Source organism: Leuciscus leuciscus (assembly GCF_965113295.1).
Source record: "Leuciscus leuciscus genome assembly, chromosome: 4".
NCBI classification, from domain to species: Eukaryota; Metazoa; Chordata; class Actinopteri; order Cypriniformes; family Leuciscidae; genus Leuciscus; species Leuciscus leuciscus.
In genome coordinates, this window is record NC_138728.1 from 8,259,180 (window position 1) to 8,274,867 (window position 15,688).

Below are 15,688 nucleotides of genomic sequence, written 5' to 3' on the forward strand. Positions count from 1 at the left end.
TGTAGGGGTGCTGCTGCTGCTGCTGCTGCTGGTGTCCTTCTTTAAATGTTGTGTTGGAACCGGGATCTCCTCTGAAGGACTGAGTAGTACATTTGTGTTTGTGGACACACACACAGACCAGGGAACATTCTGATGTTGTCAATCAAGTTCTGAACAGGAACCAATCTTTGGAGAAGTTCATTTATTCGCAAAGGTGGACAAAAACATTGTGTTGGCTTTTTAAAGATTATTTTGATGATGACTTTTACTCCTATGCTGTAGAAAAGATGGAGGAGTAGACAGTCAGACATTGATAATAATAAGAAATGTTTCTTGAGCATCAAAGAGACTTCTTTCAAAAACATTAAGACACTTAAATACTTCTTTTGGCCACCAGTGTACATGAATCCAACTAATTTTTGTAAATAAGTGAAATTATTTTGAAGGTGGGGACGGGGTTATGTGTCATGTTTTGTGAAAAGAACTGTTTTGTCCTGTGTTGGACATTTCCTTTTTGACTGCTTAAAAATGTATTTATATTCTGCAGTTTTATGAACGTAATGGTTGATATTTCATTATAATACTTGTATAAACTAAACAACCAATGACTCTACATTCATTTAGTCAAATGCTAATGTTTTGTTTATGATTTTATGTATGTTTTTAAAAATGTGTGCAGTGAAGGACAGCACACAATGTGTTAATTTAACACGTTTACACTTTGTGCTAACCTTTCTGACATATTTACTTTGTTAAAATCATTAACACAATGAATGAGTTAAAATTAACACAAAAAACGTCCCTAAACTCACCCATTAATGTGTAAAAATTTCACACATCATTTCCAGCATTGGCATACTGTTTATTTTGTGATATATATGAAATGTTTTAAATAAAAAAAAAATTGTATTTTGTGATAACTTTGTCTAATTGGTTTGTATGTCAGTAGTACTTATGTAGGATAAAAATAAAATTAATCATATATCAAAATTATGAAATCTAATTTATATTTAGTACAAATAAAAAAACTAATTACAGTAGTGTACTGATTAGCTTAGTTTTTACAGTAATGCACTGTATTACACAATTACAGTACCATTTACTGTAAAACTGAAATACGGTTTGGTACTGTAAATCTTAATTACAGTAACTTATGCTAAAAAGGTTCCCATCAGTAGGCCAACATTACAACCAAAACAGAATTTCACATTAGTTTATTCACATTTTTTGTTAATGTAAACGCATTACTCGTTGGCATATTTTAACTCGACAATTCAATAATCTAACAAAGTCTGTAAAATGAAACGTTAGCTCAGTTTACCGTGGTAAAGTTCGTTACCGCCATGTTGACGAGTAGGCTAACTATAACATAGGTTAAACTGGGCACAATCCTGTCAACACACACAGAATGTTTTTTTTTTACCTTGCTTGCTGGTCTCTCTCTCGGTGAAGTGAATTCCGTCTCTTCCCCGGGCCAGACACGAACGGCGCGATCCAACAAAAGACAGACCCCAGTGATATTACACTGGATGCCCCGGCGCGACACGACAAATCCCAGACAGTGTAAAGTGATGCGCCGTGGCCGTTATATTTCTGACGTACGGTACTCCGAGTCCAAGCGCTCGCGCTATTTCTGACAAGGGACAAACAGGTTTGCATTTTGTATTAAAGGTCCGGTCGCTTCAATGTGTCCAATATAGACAGCCTCTGGCTATAGCGTTGTAGACACGCGGTGTAAGGCAAAAATTAGGAAATAAAAAGCATGATGGAATGGTGCCAGCCAGAGAGGCCGTTACGTCAAATACAGTAGTATACAGCAAATTTAAAAAATACAGTAAGTCTCTGTATGTGGTGTTAGACAAATACAGTAGTATACTGCAAATTTAAAAAATACAGTAATTCTCTGTATGTGGTGTTAGACGTCACAGAAAATTCCCATGATGCAATGGGAATCACAGTTATTTACTGTAAAGACAAATAGCAGTATAATACTGGGGGATTTAAAGTAAATAACTGTAGAAATTACAGAAAAGTCTAACAGTGTAGGCTATAAACAACAGTATTGTGATATATTATAAAAATTTTAAATAACAGTTTCTATTTGGACATATATTAAAAGTAGCTATATTTTATTTCCTGATTTCTAATTTTAACGATCTCATATAGCTTTATTTATGCAATTCTAAATGCAGTGAAAATATCTTAATGCCAGATCTGATGCCACTTCTGTGTATGCACTGCAAAGATGGATTTTCATTTAATGATTTAATTTGACTGGTAACAGTGCATTGTGTAATTATTCTAATAGAATTTAGTCTTTTCTCTCTGTTTTGCATGCGTCATCATAATCATTATTGTTATTATTATTTTTTTATTATTATTATTTCTTGCCTCTGCCACAGTGTATTCTTAGCCTGAATTAGCACTGTTCATAGAGGTACGGTAGGCAACACCAATAGGTAGGCTATTCTAAACTGCGTGTTAGTTTCGTACTGTGACTGACAGAAACTGACGCGTGAATTGAAAGTGAAAGTAAAGTCAATCGTTTATGTCTGAAACTCGACCGACTGATGCTACGAGTAAACCGGGAGCTGAAGTATCTTGAGGAAGGAAAATATTGCCTAAGCTTTGTTCAATTTTCTATAAACTAACGCTCAGTTTAACGCTGTGTCCACCACTGAGAAGCTGTCATACTGTTTACGTCTGTGAATGGGAGAGTTCTGGAGTAAAATGGATCATTATCGACAATACAGGCGCTCCACATCATCAGACAGCTATTCCAGGGATTACAGTAAGTCAGCAGAGCTAACCGCAAACTCGCATTAAACCACTCTCAAAAGAGATTTGGAATTTAATTTGCTTTTTCATTACATATAATAGTAAACGAAGTGCCGGTTCACACAGAACGCGTTTTGCTGTTAAAAACGCGAATAGGGTTTTCTTTTAAAGGGATAGTTCACACAAACATTAAAAAAAGTCGTAATTTATTTACCCTCAATATGTTCCAAACCTGTAAGAATTTCTTTCTTCTGGTGAACACAAAAGAAGATATTTTGAATAATGGTTACCGACATTCTTCAAAATAGCTTATTTTGTGTTCAGCAGAAGAAAGAAATTCATACAGGTTTGTTCATAATTCATCTTGAGGGTGAATAAATGATGAGTTTTCATTTGTGAACTAACCCTTTAAGTGTTCTTAGAACTGTAATTCAGTCTCCTGAACCATTTTTTTAAGTATATGCACTGCAGAAACTAATGCTGGAACAAAATGATCTTAAATATGATTTGTTGTTTCAGAAGTGAGGGGCCTTTTCAACTACAGTCTGTCCTGTTGTGTTAATTCTCTGCTTCAGTCCTTCTCTGCCACCACTGAACTACTGGACATACTGAACAAGTAAAGCTCCATTATCTATTGATTATGCTGCACACTTGAAAACTAGCCATACAAAGACATGCTAAATAATTGTAAAAAAATGCCTGTCATTTAAAGATGGAATCCATCTGATGGGATTGAACAGAGTAACGTCCCACAGCAGTTTAAGAATGCCCTGCTAGCCATGAGGGATAAATCACATCCTGCTCCGCACAGAGAGTTCCTGGACAGCCTCTACTATCACGCCATCCGCCGTAGGCATCATATCACCCTAAAATTGTACTAGTGTCAAATAGTGTCATTCTGAGTGTATTCTGTTTTGTGCTGTAGGAGGCACTCAACAGGATGCGGATGAAATATTCCACATTATCCTCGATCTCATCCAGAAACAGATGCCTGATGTTTGCTTGGTGCGTTTGCATTAAAAATAGAGGTGTACAGATGTTATTTAGTGTGAACTATGTAAATGAGAATATTCATTTCTATATGTTAATGTCTTCATCCTTTCAGGCTCAGGGAATCCGCAGTCTCTATGAGATAAAGGTGGAGACACAGGTGCAATGTTCAAAATGCTTATTCATTCAACGAGAGCCCAACTCTCTTTTCAGCCTTCCTTTGGCGATCCGCGAAAGTGTAAACACCCTGGTAAACAAGTTAAACATTCATCAATTATGTTTTGTCAGTACTTCAGTAATATCATTGTATTGTTCTTATGTTCTTCAGGAGAGCTGCATAAACTCTTATTTCCAGCTTCAAAACCTGGAGAATGGTGAGGAGCATCACTGTAACCAGTGTGAACAGAAGCAGCCGTCCACTCATGTGTGTGCTTTTAGTTGTTTTTTTTGCCATTATCAAACTATATAATATTTCGTAATGTACATTTTAGACAGTTTAGAAATGTTTTATGTCAGCAGGTAACGGAAGTTGCAATAGTCTTTTCTTCTCTATTCTGACATAGTTACAGTATATCCAAGTGAAACAACTTCTCGAACAAGAAAAAAATATAGGGCAGGACTGGATCTTGTCCACTGGGAATTGTTTGGATGGTTTTGGTTTGCTATTGGTCAATCTCATGTGATTGACAGGTTGTCACGCCATTAAACACATCATCAGAGAAGAGTAGAGATGCAAGAGGGAGGGGAAGTTATTCTGATTAAAGATTATGAATGAACATGAATAATAATTAAAAAAATGATGTGCACAGATCATTAATCATTTACAATAAATTATGTAATATTTCATAATAACAGAAGAAATGTATATTTCCTGATTGTTTTATGCGGCAATATGGCAATTTCAAGTAAGACTTTAGGTTGCACTTTATTTTACAGTGCGTGCACTTACATGTACTTACAGTGTACTTAGAAAGTACTGGGTAATACAAGGTAATGGGTTAAGGTTATGTTTGGTTCAGGGTTAGTACCAGGTTATTACCCAGTTATTGCAATTCCTATAATAAGTACATTTGAACGATAAAGTGCTACCAGATTTTTAATTAATTTCAGCACACGAAACAATGCATGACTCATGAGTTAATTGTTCGATTTTTTCTTTTTTCATGTAGGGACTGAAACTCGTCTCATTGCCTCTGATCCTGTGTGTCCACTTGAAAAGATTCAGAAACGATCGTGGCTTCACCAGGAAACTCCACAGCAAAGTCACATTCCCTGATAATTTTAACACAGGCATTTTTGCTGCAGGACAATCAGAAAATGCATGTATAGTATATATTTTGTAAAGAATAATAGTAGTCATAATAATAATTTTATATATGCTTAAATTGTTGTATCCTTGTTTTAGGTTGCGAATGATTCTCCCAGGGCTGATGAGCATTACAGTCTCTACGCAGTAATAGTTCATATAGGAACTGCTATGCTTGGACACTACACTGCTTACATCAGACCAACTCAGGACCAGAAGTGGTACTGTGCTGATGACAGTAGCGTGCAACCAGTAAGAGATAAAGACGGACTAGAAACAGAAGGATCTGAACTAGATTGTATTGATATGTATTTTGGTGTAGTAATTATTTTCATTCATTTGTCTCAGGCCACATGGGCAGACGTGCAGGACACATATAAAGGGTAATTCTTGACCTATATAGCCTATTCATCTTGTCACAGACACTTGTGTGCAAAAGAGAACAACAAAAACACAGACCTGCTAAATAATTATTTCTTTAACATCTTCCAGTTTTTGATTATAATTTTGTATACCGTTCTAGATACGACACGGCCTACTTGCTTCTGTACAGGAAGAAGAGCTGCAATTCATCTGGATAATCGTTGGGAACACTGCAGTACTGTTTTCCTAAATGACAGGACACTATATGGTTTAATGCAGAGAATATTCCAAGAATAGGACCAAAGTCTATTTATATTTTGTGTATTATTATGAAGAGAGGTGTTTAAGAAAGAAGTATATGCTCATGTTGATTGGGGTTTATATAGGACAGTATTTTTGGATCTGATTAAGCTATTTTGGAAGTGATTATATTGTGGTGTTTATGGATATTGTTCAATAAAAAATATAAAATAATGTTGCCTGTGATCTCAAATTCTTGCTGAAGACATAAAAACATGGAATAAAAATAAATTCGAGTTAAATGACTTTTATTTTGAAAAATGCGACCTGGCTTTTATTTTGAGAAGCAGCCATCGCGCTTCCAGGGTCCTCCAGACTTATTTTGAAAAGCGTCCATGTCATGGCATTTACCCTGCACGTCCTGGCAAACACCTCTGTCATGATCTTGTAGGTGAGCAAACACTGTAATAAAGCAGCCTATTTCTTCCAGAAAAACTAACCCAACTGAACATTATGTTTTCCCCTCAGTACGTCGGCATTTAGTACCCTATTAACGTATAACCTACCATAACCATACAATATAAATGCATAGACTGCAAGGGGAATTTCAGTCCACATTCTCGTGTGTAATTGTGTGTTGCATGCTTTTGGATATAAAATATTGTTGTGTATTATTGTTTGTTCTTCGTCTGTTTTAGGTTTATTCTCAGGACCAAGAGAGAGAAGTTAAAATGACTAATCCACTGAGAGGAGAGGTGATCAGATTGTACAAAAATGTAAGTATCATCTTCTGACAGTTTCCGTCTGCTTTCTTGTAACATCTGATCTTTATGAAATATTGGTACTTAATGTCATATTTTATAGACACAACATTGCATGGCAGCAGAGTCACAAAATAAACAAAGAAGATGTGTCAAATTGTTATAATGACTACCCATTGCTTTGGTTATTAATTTATTTTCTGCAGCTTTTGTATCTTGGACGGGAATATCCAAAAGGGGCCATATACTTCAGGGAGCGTCTTAAAGCCGCTTTCATGAAGAACAAAGACGTCACCGATCCTGAGAAAATCCAAAAGCTGATTGACCGTGGAGAATTTGTGATCAAAGAACTCGAGGCACTTTACTTCCTCAGGAAATACAGAGCAATGAAGAAACGCTATTACGAACCAGAGCATTAACCAATGATGTTTTCTGTCACAAGTGCCAGACTATATGTGTCTCAAAAGTTTTTGAAAATCTGTATCTGATGTGTTGCACTATAACAGATTTGGACATAAACGTTTATTTTTCACTATTACTACATCTTTGTTACATTTAGCTGTTTATTGTAATGAAAGTGACATGTTTCTTAATAGGTATGTATGTATGTTTATTTAAAGACCTTTCAGTTTAATGGTGTTTTAAGGAAGTGTTTGAGTAGATAACTCTACATCACAGAAAGCGAGGTTGGTTTTTCCAAAAGATTTCTCCAGCTCCCGCACCAGGTCAAGCTTACCCGAACTGCCGGAAACCTTTTAGTGCAAATAATTCAAAATGGAAAAAGTTATGGGAATAATGTGAGTATATATGTCAATTTATGCATATATACACACACACACACAATAAAAAGTATACTCACTTTTTCTTTAAATACATTGTAGGCTTTGTAGCAGGTGAGGTCCTCTTTTGATAGCAGGAGTCCAGGCTGCAGTTTCGTCTGTCTGCCCCCTTGGAGACACAAATTTAGAAAACATCAGTTACTCTGAACAATGACAGCATTATGCAGAGTGCTTCACATGTCGGAATGTCTCATACCCGAAAGTATGCTGATAATAAGCCCAACGGCGATGACTGTCACAGTCCCCAATGGGCCGAAGTACAGGTATGAGAGCGAGTACCAATTATCAGCCAGGAAAGGCCTGTTGAGAAATGGATCTCGTTACATATCAGCCAATAGATTTTGACTCTTAATGATTTTCACAACCCACCTTTGTAGATTCTTCTCCTTCATTATGAAGTCGTCCATGTTTGCAGTCCAGTTAGTGCCTTCTGGTGCCATTGAGAAGTTACAGCCGTGTGTCATCAGAGGCAACGGTCTGCTGTTCTCTGGTTGCGGAGGGTATATCTGTGCTCCAATGCACACCCACAGTGACAGCGCCAAACCAGACAGCAGTCCTGCCAAACCTCCCTAAAACAGACACACTTTCCATTGTAATTCCACTATATTTTTGCATTTTATTAAGAAAATGCATATTAGCTTGATTTTTATTGCTTTTCAGGGTTTCTTTAGGTCTTTCAAAGATCTTTTAGTCTAAATTCACTTACACAAATTAAGTTCTTAAAAGTTTTAAATCAGAGGAGAAAGGTTTTAGGCCTTAGTTCAGGACATTAACGTGGCTTCTTATAAACATTGCCTTGAAAAAAACATTACTGGTGTACATCTTGAGACAAAACAATGGCACTGACATATTTTAAGATATGTCAGTGCAAATAGCTTTCAGTTAAAACAGCTCAAACATGCATTTTAGTCTGGGACTAGCTTTAAGCTTTGTCTGTGAAACCGGGGGGAAATGTTCTTTACTTGGTCTTAAAGAAGTCTTAAATTTACCTTCATAAAACCTGCAGAAACCCTGTTTTTTCCCTATCGCATATTTTAATAATCACCATGAATTAGTATCATTCAAATGCTTAAACATTCGGACACTGCTTTACCATGGAAATTATACTTCACATTTTTTAGCGTGCTCAACTTTCGTGATGTCAAATTTGGTTAGACATATAGCTTGGTTTTTCTAGCAATTTTTTTCAAATAATTTAGTAAAACATTTACATAAAAAAAAAAGTTTAGTTCAGTTCATTTGCTACAGTAAATAAACTTCTATAACTTTTTTCTTTTTTTTACACATTGAAAAAATCTGCTGAGGGTCTTCTTTGAAAAGAGAACAACCTAGGTCTGTATTTCAAAACTTCATAAATTACAACCAAGCCAAGTTCAGATCTACGTTCAAAAAAGAGGGGTGACGTTTATCGGGTTAAAATCTAGCCATAATAACCTTTGTGTTGGCGCATGAAAACAGGACGCCAAGAGAAAAGATGCCCAGTAGAGGTCCGCCAATCACTCCTACAATACTAATAGTGGCCTGTTGAGGGACAAACAGAAAGGAAAATTAGGGTTATGCCATCATTTGCCCTGTAATTTTCACATATAATTCATCAGTAACCCACCTGTAGCATCCCTCCCATCAAAGATGCAAGACCAGCCATTCCAATGCACACGGCACCATAAAACACACCTGTGATTAGGAAACATCATCTAGTTTAGTAGTTGGAATCACTGATTATTTGTTAATGAACTCTAAATGAAGAATATAAATGAGATATTTGCTCACTCATGCCCTTTGAAGCCCAGGATAGCTGTCTCTCTGACAGACTGAGGTACGGACACATCAGATCTGTAATAGTTACCGCAGCCAAAGCATTTACACTGGAGGAGACTGTACTGTAGAGAATAAATATAATACATGCTCAAGAAATGCTAATGTGAAGCATTTGGTATGGGCGTTGAAAGCAAATATCACTTAACTCACCCACATGCCTTTCATTCTTAATGTTAACAGATACAACTTGTTCAAATTAACATTAACATTAACCAAGATTTATAAATGCTGTAGAAGTATTTGTTGCTAGTTCATGTTAACTATTTTACTCTAATGATGAGTGTTTTCATTATGATTTTATATGAAATTTTCATTCTGTTCACAACAAAACTATTGAAACATTTTAGAAGAATAGCATGAGTGATATAGTTTAATTGTACTTTGTCCTTTTTGAGCCATATTTTCATTATATCGCAAAGAGCTGCTTGAACATTCTGCTAAATGTCTTCTTTTGTTTTCTACAGAAGGATATGGGTCTCGAACGACTTTTTTTTTTTAGGTGATCTGTAAAGAACAAACCTTAAAGTGCCACTATATGCTGCTGCCACGAACAGTCCTGGCAGACCAGGGTATTCGCTCAGGATGTCCAACACCAGGTATGGCATAAGCTTATTGTATATTTTAGAGAGAGACATTGATGTTGCATATTGATTGGTAATAGCATCAATAATAACATGCACAGATTATAATGTTGTTATTTGAGATGCATGTGGTTTGTGGCGTACCTGGTCTTGTGCAGACACCTTATTTGCTGTCCATGGATCACAGTTCTTATAAACGGAGTATAAACACAAGCCACAAAATACTGAGCATAATGAAATAGCCCAGAGAGACACTAAATTAATGTATAAGGCCCTGGATAGCGACAAAAACACACATACACAAACACACAAAAGGGTTCAGTTAGACATTGCATCTCTTTCAGTGTGAATCCGAGAATAATTTTTTGTGCAATACTCACATTTTGGCATGGAACAGGGACTTGCATGATATGTATCTCTGTACTTGAGCTTGATTAATGCCATAGACGCTGGTCCAGAGGAACGTCCCTCCTATTGTGATGCTCCAGAACGTGTGTCTCCTCAGAGGGTTTGGATCGAAGCTGAAAGAGGTTGGACACAACATGAGAAAGAGTTTAATTATGCATTCCTGTACCTGTCAGTCATGTCACAACTTACTCCCATAGGTTAAGCCGGCCTCCCTGAGCGGAGTCACTGATGATAGTGGAGAACCCGCCCTGCAGAAGCACTGATTGGACGATGACAGCCAAAAGACCAGCCAACATGATCCCAACCTGGAACACGTCCGTCCACACCACCGCCTTCAGACCGCCCTGCAAAGGTAGAGACAGTTCTATATCAGTGCATTTCAGCCTTTTTCCCTCCAAGGCCCCCAGTTGTCCACAACAAAATTGTGAAGACTCCGTGACTTTTCCAGTTGTTTTTGTTAAGTAAATAAGGATTATGGACAAGGATAAAAAATAAATAAAAAAAGTCTATATTATCAATGAAAATAGAGTAAAATACCATTTGAAAGTAACTTGATGCTTCAAATAAAGATTGTATCAATAAAATTGTTACACCAGTAGGTGGCGACAAGTGACTGTTAAAAATTATCATTGAATCATTCATTCAAGAGATTCGTTTAAAAAATGCTGATTAATCCAGTAATGATGCAATTGAAGTCTTAACGAGTGAGTCATTGAATCATTCATTTAAACCGTTTAAAAAATACTACTAATAATTTTAAACAAAACAAAAAACGATGATTCTCAGTTTATTTAGATTCGTGCAGTTCTCTTTTACTAACTTACTAATGTACAGTAGAGAGTGCAGACGACTCCAGTCGACATGACGGCACCCCAGAGATCCACTCCTGTGACTGAGACGAGAGAGAGGAGAGAGTTCACTTGACCATAGAGTGCTGCACATTATCAAGCGTACTTGTTACACCATGCACTCCACAAATAATGCAGTTCGACTTTACACTCTTAAAAGATCAAGGTTCTTTATTGCCATCTATAATTCCATGAATAATTTCCATTGCACAAAAGGTTTATAGTGAAAAAGGTTCTTTAGATTATCAAAATGTTGTTTATATTAAGAAATAATGGTTTTACCTTGGTTTAAAGCCAATGCTGGAGCATAAATAACCAGACCAGTGTAAAGTACCTGAGAAGAGATGAAAAATACTCTAAACTACATTAAGTTTACTGTATGATTTAGTGAGACTGATAATAGCAAGAAAAACACTCACTGTCTGAATGATAAACAGGACTGTCCCAAAAAGTCGAATTACTTTATTGTAACGCATCTCCAGATACTGCAAACAGAGGGGGGAATTAAGTTACATTGCAGTTGCTTTTTCATCTGAATGAATGCATTATTGACACATTTTAACATCATTAATATGTTTTAATAATAATAATACTTTTAATAATGTAATAATACTATTTTAGATCAGCAACAGTATTAGTTTAGTTTTTGTTTCAGCTTTAATATTATTTTGAATTAGCTTTTATTTTTATATTTTTAGTTTTCATGTTAATTTTAGTTGAATTTTTAGTCATTCCATTATGTTTTTGTCATTTTATTAAGTTTAATTAGGTTCAAATTTATTTTTATTTCAGTTTTAGTTTTGGTTAGTTTCAGTTTTTATTTATTTCCAGTTCATAATTTTAGTGCTTTAACTTAACCTTTTTTCAATTAATTGCCAGTGCAACATTTCTTTTTTTATTATATTTCAGTTTTATTTCAATTAACAGAAATGTTTTTGTTAGTTAATGATAATAACCCTGATCATTAATATGTTTTATCTGTAATATATTCAATAAAGTTACCATTTTCAAACAGCAATGTTGTTATTATAGTTTTCATTATAGTTTTATTAATTTAATTAGCATTTATTGTAATATTTTTTGGTTTTGTGACATTTTTAGCAATTGTGCTTTTGTTATAAAACATTTTTTTCTTAATTTCTAATTTTCATTTAGTTTAGTTTTTTTTTTTCAGCTCCATTTCAATTAACATAAATGTTTTTAATTTGAGTTTTAGTTAACGATAACAACCCTGAATTCAGCAATAAAAGGTGTTTATGCCAAATTTTCCTTCCAGTTCAGTTTTCTCTCATCTCACCTCATATGTGCTGGTTATACCCAGTCTGTAGAAGATTGGCAGGAAGATCTCAGAACTAACAGCCACCATCAGAACATAAGAAAAGCAGATGAGGATGAAGATGGCTCCGTACTGATACACCTCTACCGGGGTCCCCAGAACGGTGATGGCCGACATGAAGCTGGCCGTCAGGGACAGGGCCACCGGTACCGCCGTCATACTCCGTCCGCCCACCAGAAAGTCTGCGGAGCTGCTCTGACCTCCTCCGGCGAAGGCGTAATACACCCCGATGCCTGCTGAGACGACCAGCATTAAGGTGAAGACCACATAGTCCCACACACTGAAGGAGGGTCCACTTGACATCTTGGTACCCGTCTGAATTTCTTTAACAGGATCTCTTGATATTAGGTCAGAGATGAGAGTCTGAGGAGCCTCTTTGCAGTGCGGTCAGTCAGAGAGAGTGTGATTGTTCCTGGAGCTGCATGCTTGTCATCATCCCACCCGTATCATATTCATTCCTACTTACAGCATTTGGGCTGGAATGATTTTTTTTTTTCTCAGTAATTAGATAATGTGTTTATTCTTGTGTGTGAGACACAGAAAGAGAATTCACTCCCTATTTATTACAACAAATGCAGCCTAATGTTATTAACCTTATTAATCTTTGTATGTATAGGTTAAAGTAATACAACTTCGGTACCTATGTATATATATATATATATATATATATATATATATATATATATATATATAAAACAGTTGGTATTTTTTATATTTTTATCTCATAATTTATATATTTCTGTTATACATCATTCAACTGAAAACCCTTGGTAGACCAAGTGTTATTTTAGTAGGACTATCAGTGAGATTATATCGTTTTTATTGATATTTTGATATCATATAATTTTTTTTGTTTATGTTTATATTTTCCATTTTCATTTTCATTTCAGATTAAGTTTAAAAAAAGTTTTTTTTTTTTTTAAACGTGTCTATAGTTTTTATTAAGTTTTATTTCAGTTTTAGTTTTATTTGTACTTTTTTTAGTACATCAAGGTAAACTAAATAAAACAGGAAATGTTGCTTTGGCAAGTAGCTGAAATAAAATTCGTTTTTAAAATATTTTATTTTATTTTAATTCGTTTATTTTATTTCAAGCAACGAAATTTTTTTTATTTTAATTTTTTATGGTTTTAGTTTTAGTTTCAGTTGTAATAATAACATCCCTGCCCTGATATAAACGAAGAAAACAAAATGGTTTTTTTTGGTAATAATAAAAAAAAAAAACCTTAAACAAGGTATGATCTTTCCTAATGCACTTCTAAACGTAGTAAGACTTTTCTTTTGAAATACAGTAAAAGTGTAATTTTTTTTTTTACCCATAATGCATCATTCAAGATGGCGATTCCCTGATACGGCATGTGTATCAACAATTTCACAGCAATTGATAACTCAACTTGTTTTTTAAACCACGGAATACTCTTATTTTTTTGTATTTGGTCGTGACATAATACAGCAAAATGAAGCTCAAAGCCAAGCCCCCATCTCATAAATCAGAAAACACTTTTCGCGTAAGTTTATTGAACAACGCATGCTGGAGACTCCTGCTCATGCGTCTGACAATACATTTCAATGTTTTATTTCATAAACATATCGAAACGAATTTTACATATTGAATTGTGTCGATACTATGTGCTTTTAATCATTACCTTTTCATCTGTAAAGTTCAATATACCCCTAGTGTAATGCGAGGAAGTTTCCACTCAGTTAAGATATCTCCATATCTTTTATTTTCCAGTTTGCCACGTTTTCTGAAAGGCTCGCAAAAGTAAACATTGATGTCATTCATCGCATTGACAGGACTGGAAGTTATGCTGAGGTATGAGTCTTGTTTATAACAGATAACATAACTTCTTGTTAGCAACATTATAGTATTTAATGTGTTTTTGATTAATTCTGCTGCTTATTTTCTCAGGAGGTAGAAACTTATTTTTATGAAGCCCTAATAAAATGGAAAGACTTGAATTTGACAGAACACTTCAGTAAGTAACCACGTCCTGTGACCTTTATAATATGACAAAATACACTGTATATTATGAGGATATTGTACATACTGTTAATTTAATGTGTGATCTGTACATCCTGGACTGTCATGTATATGGTGTAGAGACATTAAAGTGATTTGCGTTGAGTATTAAACTAATCGTCTGTTCTACAGTGATGTTTTTTCGAGAGGTGTCAAGCAAGAGTCAGTCTTTCAACATGCTGGTGTTTCACCAAAATGTCATTGTGGAGAGTCTGAAGACCCACCTGTCAGTCAAGAACAACATGGCTTACCAGCCTCTTCTGGAGTAAGTTCCTCTCAGTCTTTCTTTAAAATAAACAGACCAACAAAGCCATGCTAACCCCACACTTGCTTTCAGTCTTGTAATTCAACTGGCTCGGGACCTCCAGATGGACTTTTACCCCCACTTCTCGGATTTCTTCATCATCATCACGTCTATACTGGACACTCAAGACCCTGAGGTGTTGGAATGGGCCTTCACGTGTCTGTCGTACCTGTACAAATACCTGTGGAGGTTGATGGTGAAGGATATGGACAAGATATACACGTGAGTAGTAGAAATAAACCCTAGTAGATTATATTCCAGATTATTCTGTGTCAGACTTTTTGATCTCAGCTGGATTCTCAGTCATATTTTTTAGAATTATAATGTGTAGTTAGTAACACTTTACAAGAAAGGTGTCATTAGTTAAAAATGAGTAAACCCAGGGGTTCTCAACTCTGGCCCTCGAGGTCCCCTGTCCTGCAGAGTTTAGCTCCAAACCAGAGCAAACACACGTGAACATGCTAATCAAGGTCTTCAGGATTACTAGAAACCTTACAGGCAAGTGAGTATGATCAAGGTTGGAGGAAAGTGAGTATGATCAAGGTTGGAGGAAAGTGAGTATGATCAAGGTTGGAGGAAAGTAGATCTCGAGTGCCAGAGTCGAGAACCCCTCATTTAACCTGTTAACTGTCAGTCTCAGGACTTTTGGCACAGTTTTTTTGCCCCATCACATATTTTAGTTATCATCATAAATTAGTGTATCATTGAAAGCTTAAACACTCAAAATTCATCCTGTAAAATCTGTTTTGAAATTACATTTACCATGAAAATGGTACCTTTTATCAGGCTCCTCCCTCAGTGGGCGGAAGTATTACAAAATTGACTGCACTCTTTTGTAATTCCTTGACAAAACACATATTGTTGGAAAGGTCTGAGACTCAGGGTTCCACTGATTTTTGTGAAATGTGGTAGATTTTTCCCTAAACCTATCTTTCTGGGTCTCGTCTACAATTCGACGTCCCCTTTAACGTCTACTGTCGACGTTTAGTCTAGCTGGGTCTCGTCTACAAATCGACACATAGAAACCAAATCACCTGCCTCTGCCTAACTCATGACTTTAATATTGTCACCCTCTATTAATATGAAGCAAGCCCCCTCCTTTTCACCCTCTGTT

The 15,688-nt window shown here is 35.7% G+C and overlaps 4 protein-coding genes and 1 long non-coding RNA gene across 7 annotated transcripts in view; 4 read left to right on the plus strand and 1 right to left on the minus strand.

The window, feature by feature from the left end:
* Nucleotides 1-2,526: 2,526 nt before the first annotated feature.
* Nucleotides 2,527-5,862, plus strand: usp18 (ubiquitin specific peptidase 18). Of its 2 annotated transcripts, none has more exons than XM_082166272.1 (10): nt 2,527-2,770; nt 3,280-3,373; nt 3,470-3,606; nt 3,683-3,762; nt 3,863-3,997; nt 4,076-4,171; nt 4,917-5,066; nt 5,153-5,305; nt 5,402-5,436; nt 5,577-5,862. In XM_082166272.1, exons 1-10 carry the CDS (start codon nt 2,689-2,691, stop codon nt 5,632-5,634), a joined length of 1,020 nt encoding a protein of 339 aa, XP_082022398.1. In that variant the 5' UTR covers nt 2,527-2,688; the 3' UTR covers nt 5,635-5,862. The 2 variants fall into 2 exon arrangements, with proteins under 2 accessions (XP_082022398.1, XP_082022397.1); XM_082166271.1 differs by having other exon boundaries at nt 2,528-2,770; nt 3,277-3,373; nt 5,577-5,861.
* A 139-nt stretch (nt 5,863-6,001) lies between these two features.
* lyrm5a (LYR motif containing 5a) lies at nt 6,002-6,955 on the plus strand. Its single transcript, XM_082166293.1, has 3 exons — nt 6,002-6,107; nt 6,355-6,432; nt 6,624-6,955. Exons 2-3 carry the CDS (start codon nt 6,388-6,390, stop codon nt 6,834-6,836), a joined length of 258 nt encoding a protein of 85 aa, XP_082022419.1. The 5' UTR covers nt 6,002-6,107; nt 6,355-6,387; the 3' UTR covers nt 6,837-6,955.
* Nucleotides 6,956-7,040: 85 nt separating this feature from the next.
* Nucleotides 7,041-12,499, minus strand: slc5a8 (solute carrier family 5 member 8; the record flags this gene model as incomplete). Its single annotated transcript, XM_082166262.1, has 15 exons — nt 7,041-7,169; nt 7,277-7,365; nt 7,453-7,556; nt 7,626-7,825; nt 8,691-8,777; nt 8,863-8,930; nt 9,027-9,136; nt 9,594-9,682; nt 9,800-9,929; nt 10,036-10,176; nt 10,253-10,407; nt 10,888-10,955; nt 11,194-11,245; nt 11,331-11,396; nt 12,209-12,499. 15 exons carry the CDS (start codon nt 12,497-12,499, stop codon nt 7,059-7,061), a joined length of 1,761 nt encoding a protein of 586 aa, XP_082022388.1. The 3' UTR covers nt 7,041-7,058.
* LOC309496303 lies at nt 10,047-11,157 on the plus strand. The gene is made up of 3 exons (XR_014205097.1): nt 10,047-10,185; nt 10,261-10,415; nt 10,898-11,157. It is a non-coding gene; the product is annotated as an uncharacterized lncRNA (long non-coding RNA).
* utp20 (UTP20 small subunit processome component) overlaps nt 12,368-15,688 on the plus strand; it is a 39,741-nt gene continuing 36,420 nt past the window's right edge. Inside the window, exons 1-5 of one of the 2 annotated variants that reach the window (XM_082166207.1) lie at nt 12,368-12,503; nt 13,983-14,063; nt 14,160-14,226; nt 14,403-14,535; nt 14,608-14,796. In XM_082166207.1, the coding sequence (XP_082022333.1) occupies nt 12,477-12,503; nt 13,983-14,063; nt 14,160-14,226; nt 14,403-14,535; nt 14,608-14,796 (497 nt within the window). In that variant the 5' untranslated portion in view covers nt 12,368-12,476. Of the gene's footprint in view, nt 12,504-13,559; nt 13,756-13,982; nt 14,064-14,159; nt 14,227-14,402; nt 14,536-14,607; nt 14,797-15,688 lie in introns of those variants that run through there. The other variant, XM_082166206.1, reaches the window with a different exon arrangement.

Coding starts and splice junctions, on each gene's coding strand:
- usp18 (XM_082166271.1), top strand. CDS start 2,689: ATGGGAGAGTTCTGGAGTAAAATGGATCATTATCGACAATACAGGCGC. Junction 4,172..4,916: donor AGAAGCAGCCGTCCACTCAT/GTGTGTGCTTTT, acceptor TTTTTCATGTAG/GGACTGAAACTCGTCTCATT. Junction 5,067..5,152: donor CTGCAGGACAATCAGAAAAT/GCATGTATAGTA, acceptor TCCTTGTTTTAG/GTTGCGAATGATTCTCCCAG.
- lyrm5a (XM_082166293.1), top strand. CDS start 6,388: ATGACTAATCCACTGAGAGGAGAGGTGATCAGATTGTACAAAAAT. Junction 6,433..6,623: donor TGATCAGATTGTACAAAAAT/GTAAGTATCATC, acceptor TATTTTCTGCAG/CTTTTGTATCTTGGACGGGA.